General features: G+C 47.2%; 1 protein-coding gene across 2 annotated transcripts in view; it reads right to left on the bottom strand.

Moving 5' to 3' along the window:
• The window catches only part of ntn1a (netrin 1a), a 59,230-nt gene that overhangs the window by 3,576 nt on the left and 36,656 nt on the right, over positions 1–18,998 (bottom strand). Inside the window, exons 3-6 of one of the 2 annotated variants that reach the window (XM_010872988.3) lie at positions 18,639–18,827; positions 10,093–10,242; positions 7,910–7,963; positions 1,928–2,002 (exon numbers count right to left, since the gene is read on the bottom strand). In XM_010872988.3, coding sequence (XP_010871290.1) covers positions 1,928–2,002; positions 7,910–7,963; positions 10,093–10,242; positions 18,639–18,827 — 468 coding nt within the window. The remainder of the gene's footprint in view (positions 1–1,927; positions 2,003–7,909; positions 7,964–10,092; positions 10,243–18,638; positions 18,828–18,998) is intronic. The other variant, XM_010872989.3, reaches the window with a different exon arrangement.

Genomic DNA, 18,998 nt, shown 5'->3' with positions numbered 1-18,998 from the left:
ATTAGCTTTTTTGAATTTGCTGTTGACCTGTTGGTGAACCCTAGAGGTGTCCTCTGTCACCCTGTCATTCCCAGATGTCACCACTTGAAGGCGCTCTCTGTTTGTGTTTGTACAACAGCCCAAGACAAAAACCTTGAGATCCTGAAGACAACTCAACCTTTTGTTAAGGCCCGGTTCCACTATTTTTTCAGTCCTTTTGTGTGGAAAAATGGCTGTATCCAAGCACCCCGTGGTTCTCCATGCAGGATGGAGTGTGTCCACGTATTGGACCGCGCGTCTATACATTATCCAGAATGGGCCCGAGGCGGAGCGCAACGCCGTGTTCCTACTGCTCCTCGCTCACAATCCACCACACCGGGGACCCTCCGGTACAACAAATGGAATTACCCCCAACTTCCTGAAGTGCAAAAAGCGTCGCGGCGAGTCTTTTCCCTGTACAGGGCCCATACAAAGCCCCCCTGAGGTACGGCGAGGCAGGGAGAAAGTGGATTAGGCCCAGGCCTTGGCAGGACTGCGACGGGTAAGAATCATGTTCACCCAGAAGGCTGTAGTGGGAGGGTGGAGGAAATGGCCTGTAATTGGTAATTGAGGAGAGCTGGAAGAGTAGGAACAGCGGGGCTGCTACCGCAGGCTCCCCAACGTGCTCTGAAGCTCAGGGCCGTTCACTCGACATGTAATGTACGCGTCCATGTGCAGACTTGTGGGGTACTCCATTGGTCTGGGTGGTGCTGGGATCGGTCATGGGCACCAGCGGCAAGTCCCCCCCTCTCACTGACTCTGGTGACACTCACCCCCACCCCCCCTTCCCTGGTGGCCCGTGGGAGACGTGATAGGGGTAGAGGAGTCCCACTGCGAGGTCCCGCATCTCACTCTAAACCCCACAGCGTTTATCAGGACTCGCCGTCCTTAGTGCTGCCCTGGAAAGGACGCCTCGGAAGCTCCGTAACGCACCTGCTTGGACCTGGGAGGTAGGACAAGGACAGGGCCGTTCCTGACCGCTGGTTGGGCTGGTTCTGAAAGCCTATTCAACGGAGAACCAGCCCCGGCGCTTTAGCTCACCCACAAGCTAAGCTGCCGATGACCAATGATCCACAGAGCTCCTGGTTTTCGCCGCTTAACAAATGCATGGCGCGGCAAAAATGTACTTAACTCCACTAATAAAGAGGTTGCAGTGGGGGTTTTGCTTATTTCACTGCCTCTTTAATCGCTTAAAATACATGAATTTAAAGTGGATATAGAGACTTTCTTTTTTTTTTGCACAAAACATTGTTACATTTGTCAGTTCCTCCTGACACTATGCCTGGCTGAGTCCACACCCCCGAACTCCATCCCCAAACAGAACAATGCCTGGCTGTCATTCATTCAATGTGCGGAGGTATTTTCAGGCAGGATGCCCCTTCCTGGTTCACTGGTTCAACAGACTGGCTTCAATCAGGTCGGGGTCAAACCTCCACAACCTTCACCAGGGTCTTAACCACCTTAAGCACCTTTTCATCCTTTTCAATGGCCGGGCTGCCCCGGATGGGCCGTCCTCAGGCATTCCTGTCCGAAAAGGCTCATACCTTTAAGTTCCTCTTAATGAGGACCTCTAGGTTCACACCCAAACTGTCCCTCACAGCGACTTTGTTTTATCCCTGATCCACTTTGCCCTTAAATACCTGCTGGGCTGTCTATCATCTCGCCCTCCCCCCCAGCCCCCCCGGTCATCCTCACAGCCTAAGCTCTTCCCTCTGATGGCCTGTCCCCGCCATCCTTTGACTTTCTTCTTGAAAAGCCGGAGTAAGCCGTCACTAAAATGACCCCAGGACGGGTGTGAGACCTAGCAGAGTTCCCTCGGCCGGCTGGGAGCTTCCGATCCCAATGATCCCATGACCGATCCCAACATGGAGCGCGGACCGCGTCATACATAGGACGCAACTCAACTCACCGTAATCTTTCTTGCAGTATTTCTTCATGTTGATCTTCAGTTTGCCTTTCGACGCCTTACAGTAGGAGTCACAGTCTGCAAGTAGGAGAGACATTGGGACAGGGAGAGAGAGACGGGAAGAGAGAGAGAGACACTAGGTTAAAACAACTAGGACTGGACCAGGACAAACAGTGCAGAGACTCTAAAGACTCTAAACAGTGTGGAGACATCTTCAGAATTCCTGGAGCTTACTGGCGATATGCTTCTGCCACGTTCAATTGTGTCCTCCTCTAACAGGGCTTATAAGGGCGTTGAGGAGAAAGGAGGCCTATAGAAATGAGAGCAGACAAAGGGGGCTCCGCGGCTGTCTGCCTCTGTGGCTCTAATGGGTGTACCTCTGAAAGGCTGCTGGCCACGCCAACGACCGGGACACCTCTTCAGAGAACCACTCTGGCGTCCGGTCCTGCACCGCCATCGATAGTATCTCACGCGGTAAGGCTCATTGTCTGCATCGGGCCCGCGGGGGGGGGGGGGGGGTCTGTCCCAGATCTCCTCACCGGGGCCGAGGGCTTCAAAGATCTCACCCGATTCCCACTTTAGGGAGCGCCGGGACTTCACAGTGCTGGCTGAGATATTTAGCCTTTTCCAACATCGCTTCAGCAACTACGGTAGACGCATAATCGGGCCAGCCTAGGGCAGCTTGGATGAACAGAGTTTGGCTCGTCGATGTGGAAAGACTGACAGGTCTGATAAAGTGGTTGGACTTCAGGTTTATTTGTCCCCACAGCCCCCTTGCCTGGGTTAACCTTGACAGAAAAGGTGCGCAACTCTCCCCTGATCGCCCGACGCTGTGTTGACCTTCAGCCAGGCACCTTTAGCGTGCGGCTAACAGTGTAACAGACGCCAGGCTATACTCGCTCTCTCGTTTTCTTCTTTTCTGCCCTGCCTCTCCAACCGACACAAATTAGATCCAGACTACAGTATCGGCACGACTCCCTCTTAACTTTCCTCCGCCCAAAACGTTTTAATAGGGCCGTCTTTTCAAGAACGGGGGGAGAGTGAGAGAGAACGAGTGAGAAAGTGAGGGACAGAAAGTGTGTTTTAAGCAGAGCTGTGATAGGGTGGTAGGAGGAGGACGGGACCTTTCAGCCCTCCTGAATATGAACAAACTTCATTGTTGTGACTGAATCCTTGCTCCGCGCCTGCCTTTTACTTTCCTTTATATCCCGGGTGAATGAAGTTGCCCGGGTAACGCTGAAACCAGGAAAAATGTCCTCAGAAGAGGGGGTGGGAGAATGTGTATTAGCAGTGGTGGGTGGGGTGGGGGGGTGTAACACTTAAAGAGGCTGAAGTTGGTCGTTGGGGTGGGGGCCGGGTTCAAGAAACCCAAAATCGGCAGTAAGCTGATGGGGTTGGAGGGGAGTAGGTGTGAGCAGGGGGGGGGAAATGACACAATGGATTAAATTGAGGAGTGTCTGCATCGGGCAGAGAGTTGCCTGATGCCCATTTAAATGACAACCCGGGCCTGTGGAGATGACTGCTTTTGTTCCCAGAAACCCCCTTGATGGCATAATGATATCTGCCTTTGATAGCTCTCTTTGGCCATTAGTGTACCTCCAAGACGAGGACCCCCAGATACATACACCGGAATGGGCGAGTCCCCATCGTCAGGATAAATGTACTCTTTGTGCGGGACCCTCTAGTCAGGGGAAGTAGATTTAGTCCAGGAGGCGCCGGAGCTCTGCTCCTCCCCTTTGTGGCCCTTTCCTCCACCTCCTCTTTACTCCCAGTAACTGGAAGGTGTAGTTCCATTTGTCTCCCCATTTGTTTGAGCAGGGTTGAAGAACACTTGAGAAAGACACTCCTTCTCTTAAATACTCCTGTTGCTTTTTTAGCAGCGCCAGATTGGCATCCTCATCACAGGTGTTCACAGGCTCCTCTATGTCCTCGGCACATCATTCATACTCGGATCCCAAGTGGATAAAAGTGGGGCTAAGACCTAGACAGGCCCAGTGACATGGACCTGTTCAGTTGGAACAAGGAGGTGTAAATAGGGGTGAGGCTTTTCTCCTTCTTTCTCCTTCCTGAACAAGACTGATTGAGAAACAAATTGTAGCAAATAAAGCATGTAATTAGATTATAGCCACAGTGGCCCTGGGTCGCTGGAACCAAAGCAATAGTCTGGACCCTGTCCAAAGAGAGGGTGCTTTGTTTCTTTTAAGGCTTTTGTTCTTTCTTTCTCTCATTCATTCTTTCTTTTTCTCTTTGTCTTTCTTTCTGTCCCTCTCCCTTTCTGTGTCTGAAATCTGTCTTGCCTCACGTTTACTGCATACTGTGTTGTTAGTCCTGCATATACTGTGTAGATGGTACTGTAAATTAAACAAATCCTGTGAGCAACAAATTTCAGCAAACTGACTTCAGCCTTTTGTTCATGTTGGTACAGTGTCAATTTATTTATTGGCTTTTTTCAAACGTGTGAGCTGGAAAACAAGATTGTCTTCCTCCTCGTAGTGTACAGGTAATTATACTAGATCAAAACCAAAAAGGAAATGCTTTACACTGCATATATGTATTTTTTTCATTCAGATAACATAACGTGTGTTATGTTTGCATCATAAAGAATGCCTCCTTTTTAGAATGCAAGTATGGGCATTCAGATTCTGTGGACCGTTTCTCTTTTCCCAGTTGAAGTGTCTGTTTAAAATTCATGACATGTTGTTCTCTGGGTTTGTTTGTTTAAGGCTAATCTAATGTAGCGGGAATAAAAGAAAAGCAGTGTATAACATCTGGTTTTCAGGGGAAAAGGAAGGTACCCCACTTGCACGAGACATTACAAAAACAATGAAAACGCGTCTTTCTGGTGGAAAGATGTCGGAAAATAAATTTTTCCAATTATTTTAACTGTTTGTGTAGGTTAAAGATACTGTATGCCTGGAAAACCGTGTGTTTCCGGTTTCATTTTAAATCTACATCTGGTTTTGGGGGTTATTGGCTAAAATAAGGGTTAGGCCATCCCTATTACTGTAATGAACTTACTGTGGAGTCAATGGGCTATGTAGCCGGATTCACACCAACAAGACCACACCAAACAAGAAAGCCTTTGGCCAAGGTTTCTGCTGTGATTGCCAAGTCGTCAACAACAACAATGTTGATTTCATCGTCATTGATAATTAGACGCCAATACAACGCCATGAATACGCTTATTTCTCTCCCGAGCTAATTCTCTCTCTCTCTCTCAGTTCCTCTCGCATGAAACAGGCTGTGGAGAATGAAACGCCACGAAACGAGTGAAGCCTTGTGGGGCTGCAGTGCGCCATGTTAACAGGGTGTGTGAAGTGCAGACTCCGGGAGAGACCGGGAGAGACCGGGAGAGTCAGGTTCCAGATATCCAGGGAGGGACTTGCAGTCTCGCCGCAGATCCTACACACTTCCAGCCCAGACAAAACACCTCATCGTAATTATAAACGGGGCCCACATCCTTTCATGTTAATTAAGGCACAATGTTGCAAAACCTTTTGCAACTGAAACAGGTGTTGTTGTTTTTATTATTATTTTTATTTTTTTATCAGACGGGGTCTGGACACTGCCGCCCGTTTTTCTTCACTTTCGGGAACCACTTTTGTAACCGCTTTGTGCCATATTCCACCTAATGAACACCAGCCGGCTGGTGATCAGGCGTTGATATCAGGGTGGTCAGCTTGGCTGCTAATCTCTTCCACATTGCGCTGCGCTACAGACATCTTTGTCAGGGGGCGGCAGGGCCGAGGGGGGAGGGACCACTCCCGCCACGCATCCGTGACCTAACCACACAATATGTGTTTTGTCTGGGCCTCGCGGCTCGAGGTATCAGCCACGCATTCCACGCAGTCCATGTGGTCCGGGAGGTAGCGGGACACGTCACTGGAGACAAATGCGTCCCGCCCCCGTTGGGTTAGGGGGGAGGCACCTGCCGCACAGCTGTCACAGCCCCGCCCCTAATCAGCCCATTCAGAGGATGAAGGTTGCCCCCCCCCCCTCCCTTTTTAGCCCCGCCCACCTCACGGACCCGGGGTGAACACTTCCCAGTGATGTCGTGACTCATCGCCGAAAGATTCCGCGTAGAGATGCGACAAAGTATCCGTCCGCAGGCGTCTCTCCTTTTCTCGACCAATGTGTTTATTCGCAAAGGGCACTCCCCTGGACGCTGGGCGGGTTGACGTTCGGTTGGCCGGTGGTTGGGGCTCGAAAAGTCATCCGTTACCTGTCCTATGTCAGATGAGATCACAGTTCGCGTACCAAGCTATCCAGAGGCGGGCTCGGCCGAGACCCAGGAAGGCATGCAGCTTTGCGTCCGCCGGGTTCAGGAGACTGGGTGGTCCCACCGGGACCCGGGTCAGTCTCCCGGACTCTGACGTGACCGATACAATCTGCGGGTCAAGTTGGACCCGCCTCGCAACTGCTTGATTTCAACTTCTCGATTTCTCCAACGTCTGAGGAATGTTTAACGTATGTTGGATGAATTCCCGGGGACGGTTGCATTACGCAGCTCTACATGGCCAGTATCTTTACACGGCCTCTGTGACTAGGTTTAGATTAGTACGATGAGACCGTTTATTCAAAAGGATTATACATAATGGGTGCCTTTTGAGCTCTTGTTGTGCCCTTGAATGCCTGCACCTTAATGTCACGCAGGGCTAATGAGGAAGATTTAAAATCAAGAGGGCTTTTCTTTTTCTTTTTACTGCCAACCAGCCTGGGATTCACAAGTAAGGCCTTCTTAAGACACATCTGTGTTCACTGTTCAAGGCCACGGCGTCACAAATGAGAACACCTAGTATCCTTCACCCACTTAACCGCAAACACTCCGAACAGCCAGGGGAGAGAATGACAGAAAAGGAGGACGAGGAGGACGGGGGGGGGGGTCTCCTGACTTCCACCACCAGCAGAACCCTTACTCCCTGTCAGTTGGATCTGTCGGAGGAGCATCAGGGCATCCGACGGGAAGTCTGAGAACAGCTGCAAGGCATTCTCGCACGCTACTATTCCTCTGTCTGCCTGGGAGAAGCAGAACAAGCAACAGAGATGACTACTTTTTCCACCAGCCCGGGGCGAGGCACAAGGACGCGGCCGGCCTCGCTCGCCCCCGACGGGTTCCTGTCGTCAATACCCAGGGACACGTCTTCGTTGACGTCTTTTCTTTTCTTCTGGACATTCTGATCTTATCGCCTTGGATCACACACCTTCTTTCCGCCTTCACTTTCATGTTTACTAGGTGTTCATGGAGAAGTGCCATCAAATCTCACCATGTTAATTAACTGAGGAAGTAGCACTTGAAATGATATATACACAGCGCTGCTGTGTTTTCACAGTGGCTGGTGGGAGGGTGATACAATGTATAATTTGATGGAAACATTCCTCTCTGAACAAGCTGTGTCCTCTCATGAGTTATAGGAAGAGCTAGTTTCTCTGATTAGCGCCAGAACTCCAAATTCCATTCTTTTCCCTCCCTCCCTCCACCAAATCCTTCTCTTTTCCCTTTTAGAGACAAAATCAACAGATGAACTTTAACGAGGCCCGGAGTGTTGCCGTGCCAACATCCTACTGTGAACCAGTTAGACCCCACTGCGTTTCAGTTACACGAAGATTGTAAGATTAAAAGACCTGCGTCCCGAGGCCATGGCTAATTGATTTAATATTTATAAACTTGCAGTGGGGGAACGAGAGGCGGGAGGCAACAGGGATCCGGTTTCAACTGCGCTTGCTTTAAGTAACATTTCACAATCAGGAATATTTCGTTGGGAGAGTCTAAGACTGGGAGGCTGGGAAGGAGGGATGGGACAGCAGGTCTTAATTTCGGTTGACCCTGAATACACTCTATGGCCGAAGCTATTATGAGAATCCAGGTGTAGCCGGTGGCATTTAAACACATGAGTGTCAAAACGCTGTTCTGATAACCCTGTCTTTCAGAGGAATTAGGATCACACGTGTTATCATGAGGTCATGGCTAAGACCGGGCCAACTCACCTGCTGGCTCTTCTGTACTGCTGGCTGTGGTTGTCGGAGGAGCAACTGGAATCTCTGTTTCCAAAAAATAGAAAATGACCGCAGAGAAACAAACAAAGGTTAGCCTTCGTTACACGCTGATACATTTGAATGGAATTAAACACAAGAGCTGGTAATGGAGATATGTAAAAATGAGATGAGTATATGAAGTGTTTATTTTCCAGCAGACAAGCTTTAGTGTTAGCGCTAAACGTTTTCAGTAGGTTTAGACGTGCTGTGAGGGTTAACTGTACGAAGGGACAGTTATTGGCTCCAAAAGTGAGGCCGACTCTGTCATGTGTACAACATTCATATTAGGAAGCCTGATAAACTGCCTTCCAAGTATGGACGCCGTACCCAGGGATCCGTTCTGTTCAGAGACCTGGACAAGCGATAGCGGACGTGTGTGAAATCTAAAGCGAGTTTCAAGTCTCTCTCCCTCCTTCGCCCCGCGACGAGGTGCCCGGCGCCGGCGCTCTACGTCTAAGGCTTGATTCTCTCGGCTCTTCGTCACCTCCCTGGTAGGGCTATTCACGGAGGCAGGAAGGCACTGAAGGAAGCCGTGCATGAAGAGAACTCCTCTTATCTCCAAATGATCAGACAGTAGATATGAAACACAATGGAATTTGTTACACTGGCAGCCAAAGGGGTCTGAAGCCACTGAGACAGGTGTGTAAGCAGCGACGGGAAGCACGGACACCGAAGCGCAGATTAAAGTCCTGGACGGAAAGATAAAAGGAAAAGGTGGCAAGATTCGATAAGATACACATTAAAGAAAACCGTGCACAAAAGCAGTGAATAGGTAAAGAATCTGTGGTAAAGAAAGAAAGAATCAAGTCTTGTGATCAAAAGGTTTGCACCTCTGATTCGGTTAGGCTGGTTACAACTCCTCCTCTCTGGTTATACCAATATACTCTACTGGATGTAAAAGTCTTAAATGGAAAACTTTATCTATAGACCTGTGATAGTCATCCTTTTTTAGGCATAATTAGTTTTGTGTTTTTCACAAAGAATCAAAGAGTTTGTCTTGTGAAAGGTAAAAAAAGCTTTTTCGTTCTAAACCCTATTGGTTACTGTGTCAATCCTAATCCACCTGCCAAACTCTGGTAGCCAATCAGGATCCCGGATGTGTAGCAGACATAAAACGATGGGCCTGTTTTTCATAATCCACAAATGCTGTCTGATTTACGGCCCTCTAGATTGGAAGGTACTTTATGTTCAGTCGGTGATATGACTGCATTTGAACCCTTTCTGTTAAAACTCAAATTGTCAAAACGTTTCAGTGTCACAAGTTTTAAAGGAAAGGCCAGTAACAGATTTATCAACAGTTATTCCAGCAAACCGCTGTCTGGTGCTATACCTCCCCAGGTACCTTACCTCCAAGCTGTGACTAGACTTTAAAACATATCCAATTCCAAAAGATTTTCATTTTAATGCATCCCGCTGGCTTGGACCGTGGCCAAGAATATCCCCTCTGAAAAATTCATTTCATGAGAGCTTTTTTTTTTATATATATCACTGACATGCAATTGTATTGACCGAAAGCACCGTTTAAGAACATATGGCTTGGATTCTGAAAGCAAAGGCATAATTCATTAAGATAATGTTTTTTAAATGTTTTATTCAACATTCCAGTTGGCCTTGTCGATGTCGATGGATACGGCCTTGTCACTGGTCTTTTACCCCCTCCTTTCTAGCCACTGGGAGAGCAGTAACATTTAAAGGAAGGGCTTGTTCGATTAAAAGGGGAGGAGACTGTCAACATGGGGAATGAGAGGCTTCACAGCGATTCCGCGAGATTGGTTTTAACGGGGTGTTTATTTGAGTTTTCAGATGTAATGGTTGATCAGAATACTGTGACTAAATGCTTGTCTGAGGAAACCAGTGGTACAGAAGGAAAGTATGACTGTCCGCTTCCCTGAGTGAGTGAGTGAGTGAGTGAGTGAGTGAGTGAATGAATGAGTGAATGAATGAATGAGTGAGTGAGTGAGTGAGTGAATGAGTGAGAGAGAGAGAGAGAGAGAGAGAGTGCGTGCCCTTTGCAAACATTCTAGAAGAACGTGTAGCAAAGTTCAAGCACACAGATGAACCAGGCCTCAGAGCTTGGCTCTCTACGGCGGCCGGCTCAGTGAGGCGACGGGCAGAAAAGACCGGGTTCCACGTACTTATGCAGGGGGCAACGGGCGAGCGGCTCTGCTGGTAGCCTTTAGCGCAGCGGTTGCACGTGATACCGGTGACGCCGTCTTTACAAGGACACTGGCCCGTGGTTTGGTTACAGGTTTTGCCAGCGGCGCCCACGGGATGGCAATCACATGCTGTGAGGAACAGAAGAGAAAAGGTAAGGGAGCACACGTGTTGCGTGGCAGGGGACACACAAACACACACACACACACACACAAAACAGGTCACAGAGAAAACGAGGACGACAACAGCGTCGACAACGAGAACAGTAGCGGCGGTGGCGACAACAGAGTTGGAAACGGGAGCGCCGTGAACAGGGACAGTAAAGGTCGTGAGGCTTGCGGGAGCCGGAAGAGGGGGCGGAGCACGCTTTCACAACACGATGGGCTTGACTTGCTGCCACGAGTGCTGTGACATGGCTGTAAGAACACCCCCCCCACACACACACACACATACACTCGCACGCACGCATGCACGCGCACACTTACATTTCATTATTTGGGACAGATTCAAACTGATGTCTGAGTTGAAAAGAAGTGCTGCGACTCATTGGTTCTTTCCAATATCATTCCACTGTAACATGATCATGCCTGTAGAGCTATGAGGGATCATAATGTCTCTTCTGCCAATTGTCTGTGTTTGTCTGTCTATAAATATACAAAGCACTACATGTTCTTGTTTTTTTGCGTTGTGTGAAGAAAGGGAAGGGAGCGACTGTGTTTAATGATCCCAGCTATAATCCTAATGATCTGATTTTGATTAATCAGGGCTTTAGCCTGGAACCAAAAATGCACATTTCCTCTCCTACTGGGGGGTCTGTCTAAGACATATGTGCTAGGAATGCAGTAATGTTTTGATCCCTGCATTAACCCTAACAACCTTTCTTTTTAAATCCTGCATATGGTGTAGCTTGCCAACTAAACTCACTTCATCAAGTTTTATTAAATGTAGATTATATTTTATTTTTTTTAAGTTCAACTATTGGCAACGTTTTCACTTTCTGTGTGTTCTTGTTGGTTCGGTACAGTACACATCCAGGCATGGCTTGGTTACAAAAGAGATACGTAAAAAAAAAAGACAAATCCTATATTCTAATCAACACCAGAACCTCTCCAATAACGTCTCAACTCCCCTCCGGTCCCCACAACCCCACAGCTCAATGACACGAAAGACAAATACGTGACTGTGGTTGTGTTCTGTGTCAACTGTTTACAGTTAGGTCCTGCAGAACAGCCAATGGCGTTGGGTTTGAGCTAATTGCTTTGCGTTTCAGCCAATGATGTGGGGCTTCAGATTTGATATTTCAACACGGCTGTTCCCACCGTCTCTGGCTAGTGTCACTTGTCACGGCGAGAACCATCAAAGGTCTCGGATTGAGTTCTGCAATTTGCGGTTCTGTGGGTGTGTGGTTCCACTGGTGCTTCAGACCACGCTGTGCATTCCTAATCCCTATAGTGGGAACACTTTTTGGAAATGTTTTTTCGCCTCTGCTTTTAACTTCTGCTGATCTAATGACCTCAGGGAACACTTTTGTGCTACTGGCAGTATACACACGCGCACACACGTACGCACACACAATATTTCAGATTGGAAAGTATTAAGACAAACTTTTTACGTGAAGCTTTTGTATTTTGGGTGATCCATTCAGACTCAAAAGCCTTCGCTGCCCCCCCACCTTCACCAATCCACCCATCTATCCCTCTCTCTCTCTCTCTCTCACCCAATCTCTCTCTCGCCCAATCTCTCTCTCTCTCTCGCCAAATCTCTCTCTCTTGCCCAATCTCTCTCTCTCTCGCCCAATCTCTCCCTGTCTTCTATTGTTTGTGCCAACAGCTGCCGCTGTTGACACTTCCTCTCATATCTCAATCAGACGACGAGCGGGCGAAACTGTGGCCCTTTTCCCCCTCAGTGGGCGGCCTTTAAAGCGCGTGTAACGATTAGCACTTTATCAGGCCAATCTGTCACCCGGTTTCATTGCCTTGTTTTGTCTGGGTCTGGCGTGGGGGAGAGCGGCGGGGGAGGAAGGGGAGAGAGAGAGAGAGAGAGAGAGAGGGGCAGAGAGAGGGAGAGAGAGAGAGAGAGAGGATGAGAGAGACATGGGGGGAGAAAGAGGCTATCCGGGCCAAGCTCAAACAACAGCCTATAAACAAGTGTAGAGACCAATCGGGCACGTCTTCAGGCATATAAATTTAAGAGCCTGTCAGTGGGGGCAGAGGGGGTGGAAGGGGACGGGCAGTCGGGGAGGGCAAAGTGCGGCCCTTTCACAGCTTCGGAGAGAGCTAGCGACGTGTTTTTAAGAGCATCTGCCCCAATAACTACGGCTTGAGCCTGAACGTAAATCAAGGTGCTGTGCACATGGGCTGCAGGTGCCTGCTCTCTCCCTCTCTCCCTGTCTCTCCCACTCTACCTTTCTCTCTGTTCTTTTCTCTCTCCCTCTCTCTACCTTTCTCTCTGTTCTTTTCTCTCTCCCTCTCTCTACCTTTCTCTCTGTTCTTTTCTCTCTCCCTGTCCCTCTCACTCTACCTTTCTCTCTGTTCTTTTCTCTCTCCCTGTCTCTCTCACTCTACCTTTCCCTCTGTTCTTTTCTCTCTCCCTGTCTCTCTCACTCTCCCTTTCTCTCTGTTCTTTTCTCTCTCCCTGTCTCTCTCGCTCTACCTTTCTCTCCTCTGTTCCTCTCTGTTACTCTTCTCTCTATTCGCCCTTTCCTCGTCAGGGCCCTCTACCCAATCTGCTCCAGTCTTCTGGGGACCCACCGGGGAAGAGTTTAGGCTTTGAGTGTCCACTTAGCACTTAAGTGGCTACAATGTTCTGCTGTCCTTCTTCACAGCTACTCCAGATGGCTGCGCAAGATAGACACCACTAGCTGGCGAAAGGCGAACAGCTTCTATCCTCCAGTCCTAGATCACACACTAGGGTGCAGGGAAAGAGCCTCTCTCGATGAGCTGGTTACAGGGGCTAGCTGGAGAACTGTCCTCGTTCATACATCCTCCTAGAGGGGAGAGAGAAAGTGCTTCTTTTGGTCCTCATGACCGAGTTATTAAAGTTTGGGAGAGGATATAACTTTTTATATTAGACTTGGGACCCCAGGCTTTTCGGGTTAAAATAGTGAGGAGAATGAAAACCTGTTAAGGTGGCGGGGGGGGGGGGGGGGGGGGGGGGGGGTTGGTCCTGTTTATAAACGTGTCTTCTGTGTGTGAAGACCTTGGAGAGGCTCATATGGAGCTGGTGTTGAATTCCCTCCTAGCTTAGCACACACCCTCACCCACACACAGAGCGCATATACAGACAGCCCAATGCACACAGCGAAATAAGTCCTACATAAAAGTGAAAAATGTTTTTGGATAATGGGAGGGTGGTGGAAGGGCCCTTCGCAGGAGACAATCATTTCACAGTGTGAGAATTTTTCCACTCTGCCAATCGTTTGCCATAAGGCTCGTTTGAAGTTTGAACTGCAACCCTCCCCCTCCTTTTGGGTTTGTTCGTTTGGTGCCAATAATAATAATTTGTTGGCTGTTGGAGGGAGTCCAGCACGAGCCATGTCTGTTTTCTATTATAATTAAGTTTCTATTGGTCCACAAAAATGTGGGGGGGAAGAGTGTAAGAAAAAAATGAAAACTGCTTTAAAGGACTCAAGCTTTTTTTTCAGTGACATGTTTTGCTGATACAGGTGCTAGCTGTACTTTTAATGCGTTTTGGTATTTTATTTATTAAAACAATTGTTAATATTACGGATGACACACTGAGCTGAAGCATAATCCCCAATTGAACATAAAGATAATATTGTTGCTATATAATTGCCATTTTATATTCAGCACATTACATGCAAGTTAATTCAGCTGACAGCAGAAACAAAAGATAACTTTGCTGAAAACAAAAAAAAGACTTGAAAAACAATATCTTTAAATCCCTAACATAATATGCTATTTGTGGTTAACAAAGTTCTACATTGCCAATGCAAGACACATGCAGAGGAGAACGGAATAACTCCTACATTATTCTAACAGAGACAGACAGGAAAATATATATGTTCGTGAAACGTGTTCCTTACGGCTCAACCCACTGAAGTGATTCCAATCTGGTTGATATTACTCTATGGACGACAATGAAAGTAATGGGACTCATACCGAAGCCTGCTGCGCTATGCTTATGTCTGTCTGTAGAACAGCTTCCAGGGTCTCCTTTCACTGTCTGGCTTTAAAAAGCGCCATCACCCAGGAGAATATAAGGCTGTTGTCAATTAACGTTTTCCGGCGTGGCGTCACATGTATCGAAATATCACTTCCCCAAAAAACTCTTCATCCGTTTACCTATTATCGAGCTTTTCATCAGTTTAACTATTGAATTTAATTTTACTATCAAATTCTTCATCGATGCAACGAATGCCTGTGGTGCTGAGATTGTTTGATTAGCGTCCGGGACCACCCGGAGAGCTAGTGAGTTGCCCTCCTGGGCTACGATTCTATATTAATGAACCATCTACAGGAGCATGAAATTAGCCCTGACCAACTGTCCACTATCAACGCTGTTGTTAATCATTTTCAAGCGAGTTGGGTTTTTATCCTGGACAGTGGGCCAATTTTCAGCATTGCCTTGGCATGGTCAGTAAAACCTCAGCTCAGCCAAGGAAAGTGTTTCAGATATGACTTAAGTAGTCTCTTAGACTCTGAGAGGCACTCCGTCCAAATGCACTCTGTGTTCATGTTGTAGTCGATGAGGGGTGAAGCCATAAATGTAGGCATTAAATCTAGCCACCGAGTTAGAAACAAAAATGGCCGTCGCTTGTGGTTTCTCTCAGAACGGCCTCGCATGGGAGTCAATGTGGGTGATCGAGTTTCTCGTAGCAACACTGCACTCCGCCACACTCTGGCATTGCTTATCCCGTCCAAAAGCCACACAGGGGAAATATATCCCATGTACAATAAATAACCAAACCCCTTAATTGGTGTCACTTTGGTGTAGCTGTGTAGTGCTGAAAGAGAGAATAAAAATTAGTTTGGCGGTTGTAGCCTTCATTGAATTACCCTGACTTATGATGCCGCGGGCGTGAAACAATTTTACAAGCAGAGCGCTGAGCACAAGACGCTTCACCGCATGTGGTAACCTTTTTACCGGGGAATGACGGAGCGAGTCGTTGCCATTTCGCGAATAGTGTGAATGAACCGTTACACAGTGTCACGCTTGCATCTTCACACGTCGCTAGCAAAGTTCCAAATATAGTGCTGCGCAAATGTTTTACCTGGCAAGCGAGCCGGATCATGCTTCGTATCATTTGTCACCTCTGCGTAATTACCATGGATTCTTTATTGCAAGTCTTGTTTTGATGTAATTGAACACTGCAGCCTAACTCAGACAATGTTTGCTTATAATTACATTGGGGCTTTTACTCTGGTTAGTTTCAGGAAATAAATTGAACAAAACTGCTTAGATAGCTGAGGATTTTATAAATCATGATGGAATATGTTTATGCTTTCATTTCAGTGTGGGGCAACATTGCGCTTGAAGGAGTTGGGGCAGGTGTACTAACAGAGGAACATAGGAAGTCCTGCGTATGAGACGACTTACGGTTTCCTAGTAGATCGGGACCTGGTGTAATGACAACGTAATTATATAGTGGCATGGAAGGCCTTATAACTGCATTGGTGCCTTTGGGAGTAACAGAGTTTATGATGTGTCAGATCGTAATCTAGTGTATGTGTTCGTGCACGCGCGGATGTGTGAGAGTGTGGGGTGGAGTGCAAGCTGCAGCAAACTAATGAACTACATTTAGGAGGTATTTTGTGCTAGTGACGACGTTGAGGCTGATGTGGTGATCAACGTTAAGATTTTATTATGACAGCTGACTTGCACTAGAAAAAGGAAAAACAACGAGAAAAGATCTGAAGCAGATGTCGGCTCCGTTCCTCCGTGGATCTCCAAAAACCTGATCGGTATCATATTTTCCACCTCTGTTAGAACCAAACATGTAAAGTAACCCTACAGATGGATCCAGTATGCCGTTTGGCCATCGGCAACAAGAGAACATAAACCATTACAACAGCAGAAGACCAGCCCGAATATAGAGGCAAAGGAAGAAAGAAATGCAGCAAAGACAGTTAGATGATTGAGGAGCTGCAGAGATCATTCTTTAATATTGGTACACCTATAGGATTCAAGATCCAGCTCCACATGACCCAAATGCGCCCATATTGTTTTGAAATATACTTGGATAAAGGTACACACTGATACATTTTTCACTGCTTTTTGACAAGTTGTTTGGCCATAATATATGTAATCTGTCATTTATATACAGTCTCTATTAAATTTGAAGTTGTTTTTTTTTAAGCTAGGAATCTAAAACCTCTAGCTAAACCTCAACGGAAACAAAGTTGGTTACTTTCCAGTAGCACATTTTTAAAACTTTAGTTAGGCTTAACTTCTCGAGACTGCAGTGAATCCATTAGCAAATTCCTCCTGGTTTGTTGACCCTAATTCAGTTACGCCTGAGAAATCCTCTGTAGCCTCTGACACACACACACACACACACATTCAGAAATCCTCTGTGGCCTCTGACTTAGAAGAAGAGGTCTTCATTTGCTCTTCATGCTACAAATCATTAATAAAAATCCGGAGAAAAGGGGGGCCAGATTAACCTGGGAGTATATGGATTAGATAGATATTTCCTTATTAGAATTGCAAAGTTCCCAAAAAAGACTTGCAGTAAACCTTCAGTGCTTAAATTAAGCAAGGATTCCTCCAGCACAAATATATAAAAAAAAAAAGATGAATTAATAAATATAATTTACTGAACATATTCAACAAAATTACTCAATGATGGAACACCACAGCAGTCCTCAAAGCCTCTTGTAGTCCCCATGAGAATGAGTTAGGGAACACTGAAAAAATGGAGGCATGTCCACATTTCAAAGGGATGGAGAGATGGAAAAACATTAACAGTGGTTAAGACATCCTCACTGAAATCCTTATAGACAGACTCATAGACTTTCTCATAGGCAGCCTTGTAGATCAATAGACAGCATCAGGCTCACTGACTTTTAAACACACACATTGAAAGTCAAAGACTTGCTTATAGACAACCTCCTAGACAGACTCATAGTCATACAGCGATTGATAGATTCTGCCTTATAGACGTAATCGTGTACGGCCTTGTAGACAACCTCATAGCCAACCTCAAACAGCCAATTAGACACTCATAACAACCACACAGTCTCAGACAACCTGAGTCTAGACACAATCATACACACTCACAGGCAACCTCATTGACAGACTCAAATGTAGTACAGGGGTAAACAATACAGAGCCTCCTATTAAATACATTTGTTGAAGTTCAATAACCTTTTTTCCATGTGGAGAACGGTAAAATGTGGTGAATGTGGTGCTGGGATGTGACTGGATTTATATTTACTTCTTAAATCTCATTTTGTTTTTCAGATTTTTTTACTTTGTGGAAAATGTGCGTATTGCAGTTATGTTTAACTAAAGGGCATCGCGGAGGCATATCAGAACAGAAAATAGTGAATCCCACCTTGAAACCGTGAATACCCCCCCCCCCCGCCCCCCGCCCATGGTTTCAGAAGCTGTTTGAGATTCCATCTAATTTTATACTATTATGCTGCTCTCATTTCTCGACTGGTGTCTGATTCTCCCTGCAGGGCTTTTACTCAGACAAACTGATGGATTCGTTTGTTTACTTAACTCCTATGAATAATGTGGGAAAACATGAACTGTCAGCCAGAGGGTTAATATTTCCCTCTCATGTGTGCCCTCCAAAGAGTGAGCATCAAAAGTCTGTGTGCGCGTGATGGGCACGTTTGACTTGTCACCAAGGCCTTGTTTGCACAAAGCTTTAGCACTGTCTTTCCTTTCAGCTTTAGGTGTGAACATATAGAATCTTTCTTCTCTCTTTCTCTTTTAATTCACCCTATTTACCCAAGTCCCGCAGTGGGGACTAGAAATGTCAAGAAACTGTGGCGTCTTCTACACCTCCCAGTGTCTGATGATCCCTGGTGAGCACACCTGTGTTGAGGTGAGTTCCTAACCCTACCCCCTCCAACACACACACACACACACACACACACACACACACACACAACCCCCTCCTGTCGCCCTCTCCCAGACTCAGAATTCCTCTCACTCATCTGACCTGCGCCTCGCTGGGGATCACTTCACACCTCTCCCGTGTTTGTTTTTGCACGTCCTGTCCTCCCCCCGTCTCTCTGACAGAGCTAGCTGGGGCCGAGAAGGGCTGGGAATGTATGGATTCACCGGGGTTCTTCTTATTCTCCTGATTCCGATTGGGAAGGCGCACCACGTCGTGCTCTATTACCCGGGTTACATTCCCATCCTGTAGTTACTTATTCACCTGCTCAACATTGTAATCACCCAGCAACTTCCCCACCGCGGCCGCTATCTCACGAGAGTGTTCTCCTCGTCGACGTGACCGGATACAAGAAGCGTTTACCGCGGAGCTACGCATCACCGGGAGCTAACGTTACAGGAGTTAGCACTCGGGCCGGGACAGAAACCCTGGTACCTTTGCAGGCTTTCCTGTGGGAGATGGGTTTGGACAGGTCTCTGTAGAAGCCCTCCTTGCAGTAGTGACAGTGGCGCCCGGCCGTGTTGTGGCGACAGTTGAGGCAGACCCCTCCGCTCTTCCGGCCCGACAGCTTGTACAGCTCCATGTTGAAACGGCATCGCCTGGCGTGCAGGTTACAGTTGCAGGCTGCGGAGAGGGAGAACGGAGACAGACACAAATTTTTGTTTAGCAACCTTCGTTGGCCCAGATAAAACGACGGGCAGAGCAAATTAATCGGAATGCAATAACAAAGGGGGAAAAACAAGAAACAGGAGAAGGAGAGCGGGGAAGAAATTCTTGGATTCCATTAGAAACTGT

Source organism: Esox lucius, chromosome 9 (assembly GCF_011004845.1).
Source record: "Esox lucius isolate fEsoLuc1 chromosome 9, fEsoLuc1.pri, whole genome shotgun sequence".
Lineage (NCBI taxonomy): Eukaryota > Metazoa > Chordata > Actinopteri > Esociformes > Esocidae > Esox > Esox lucius.
The sequence above is the reverse complement of the archived record's forward strand: the minus strand, read 5'-3'. Positions and strand labels throughout refer to the sequence as shown.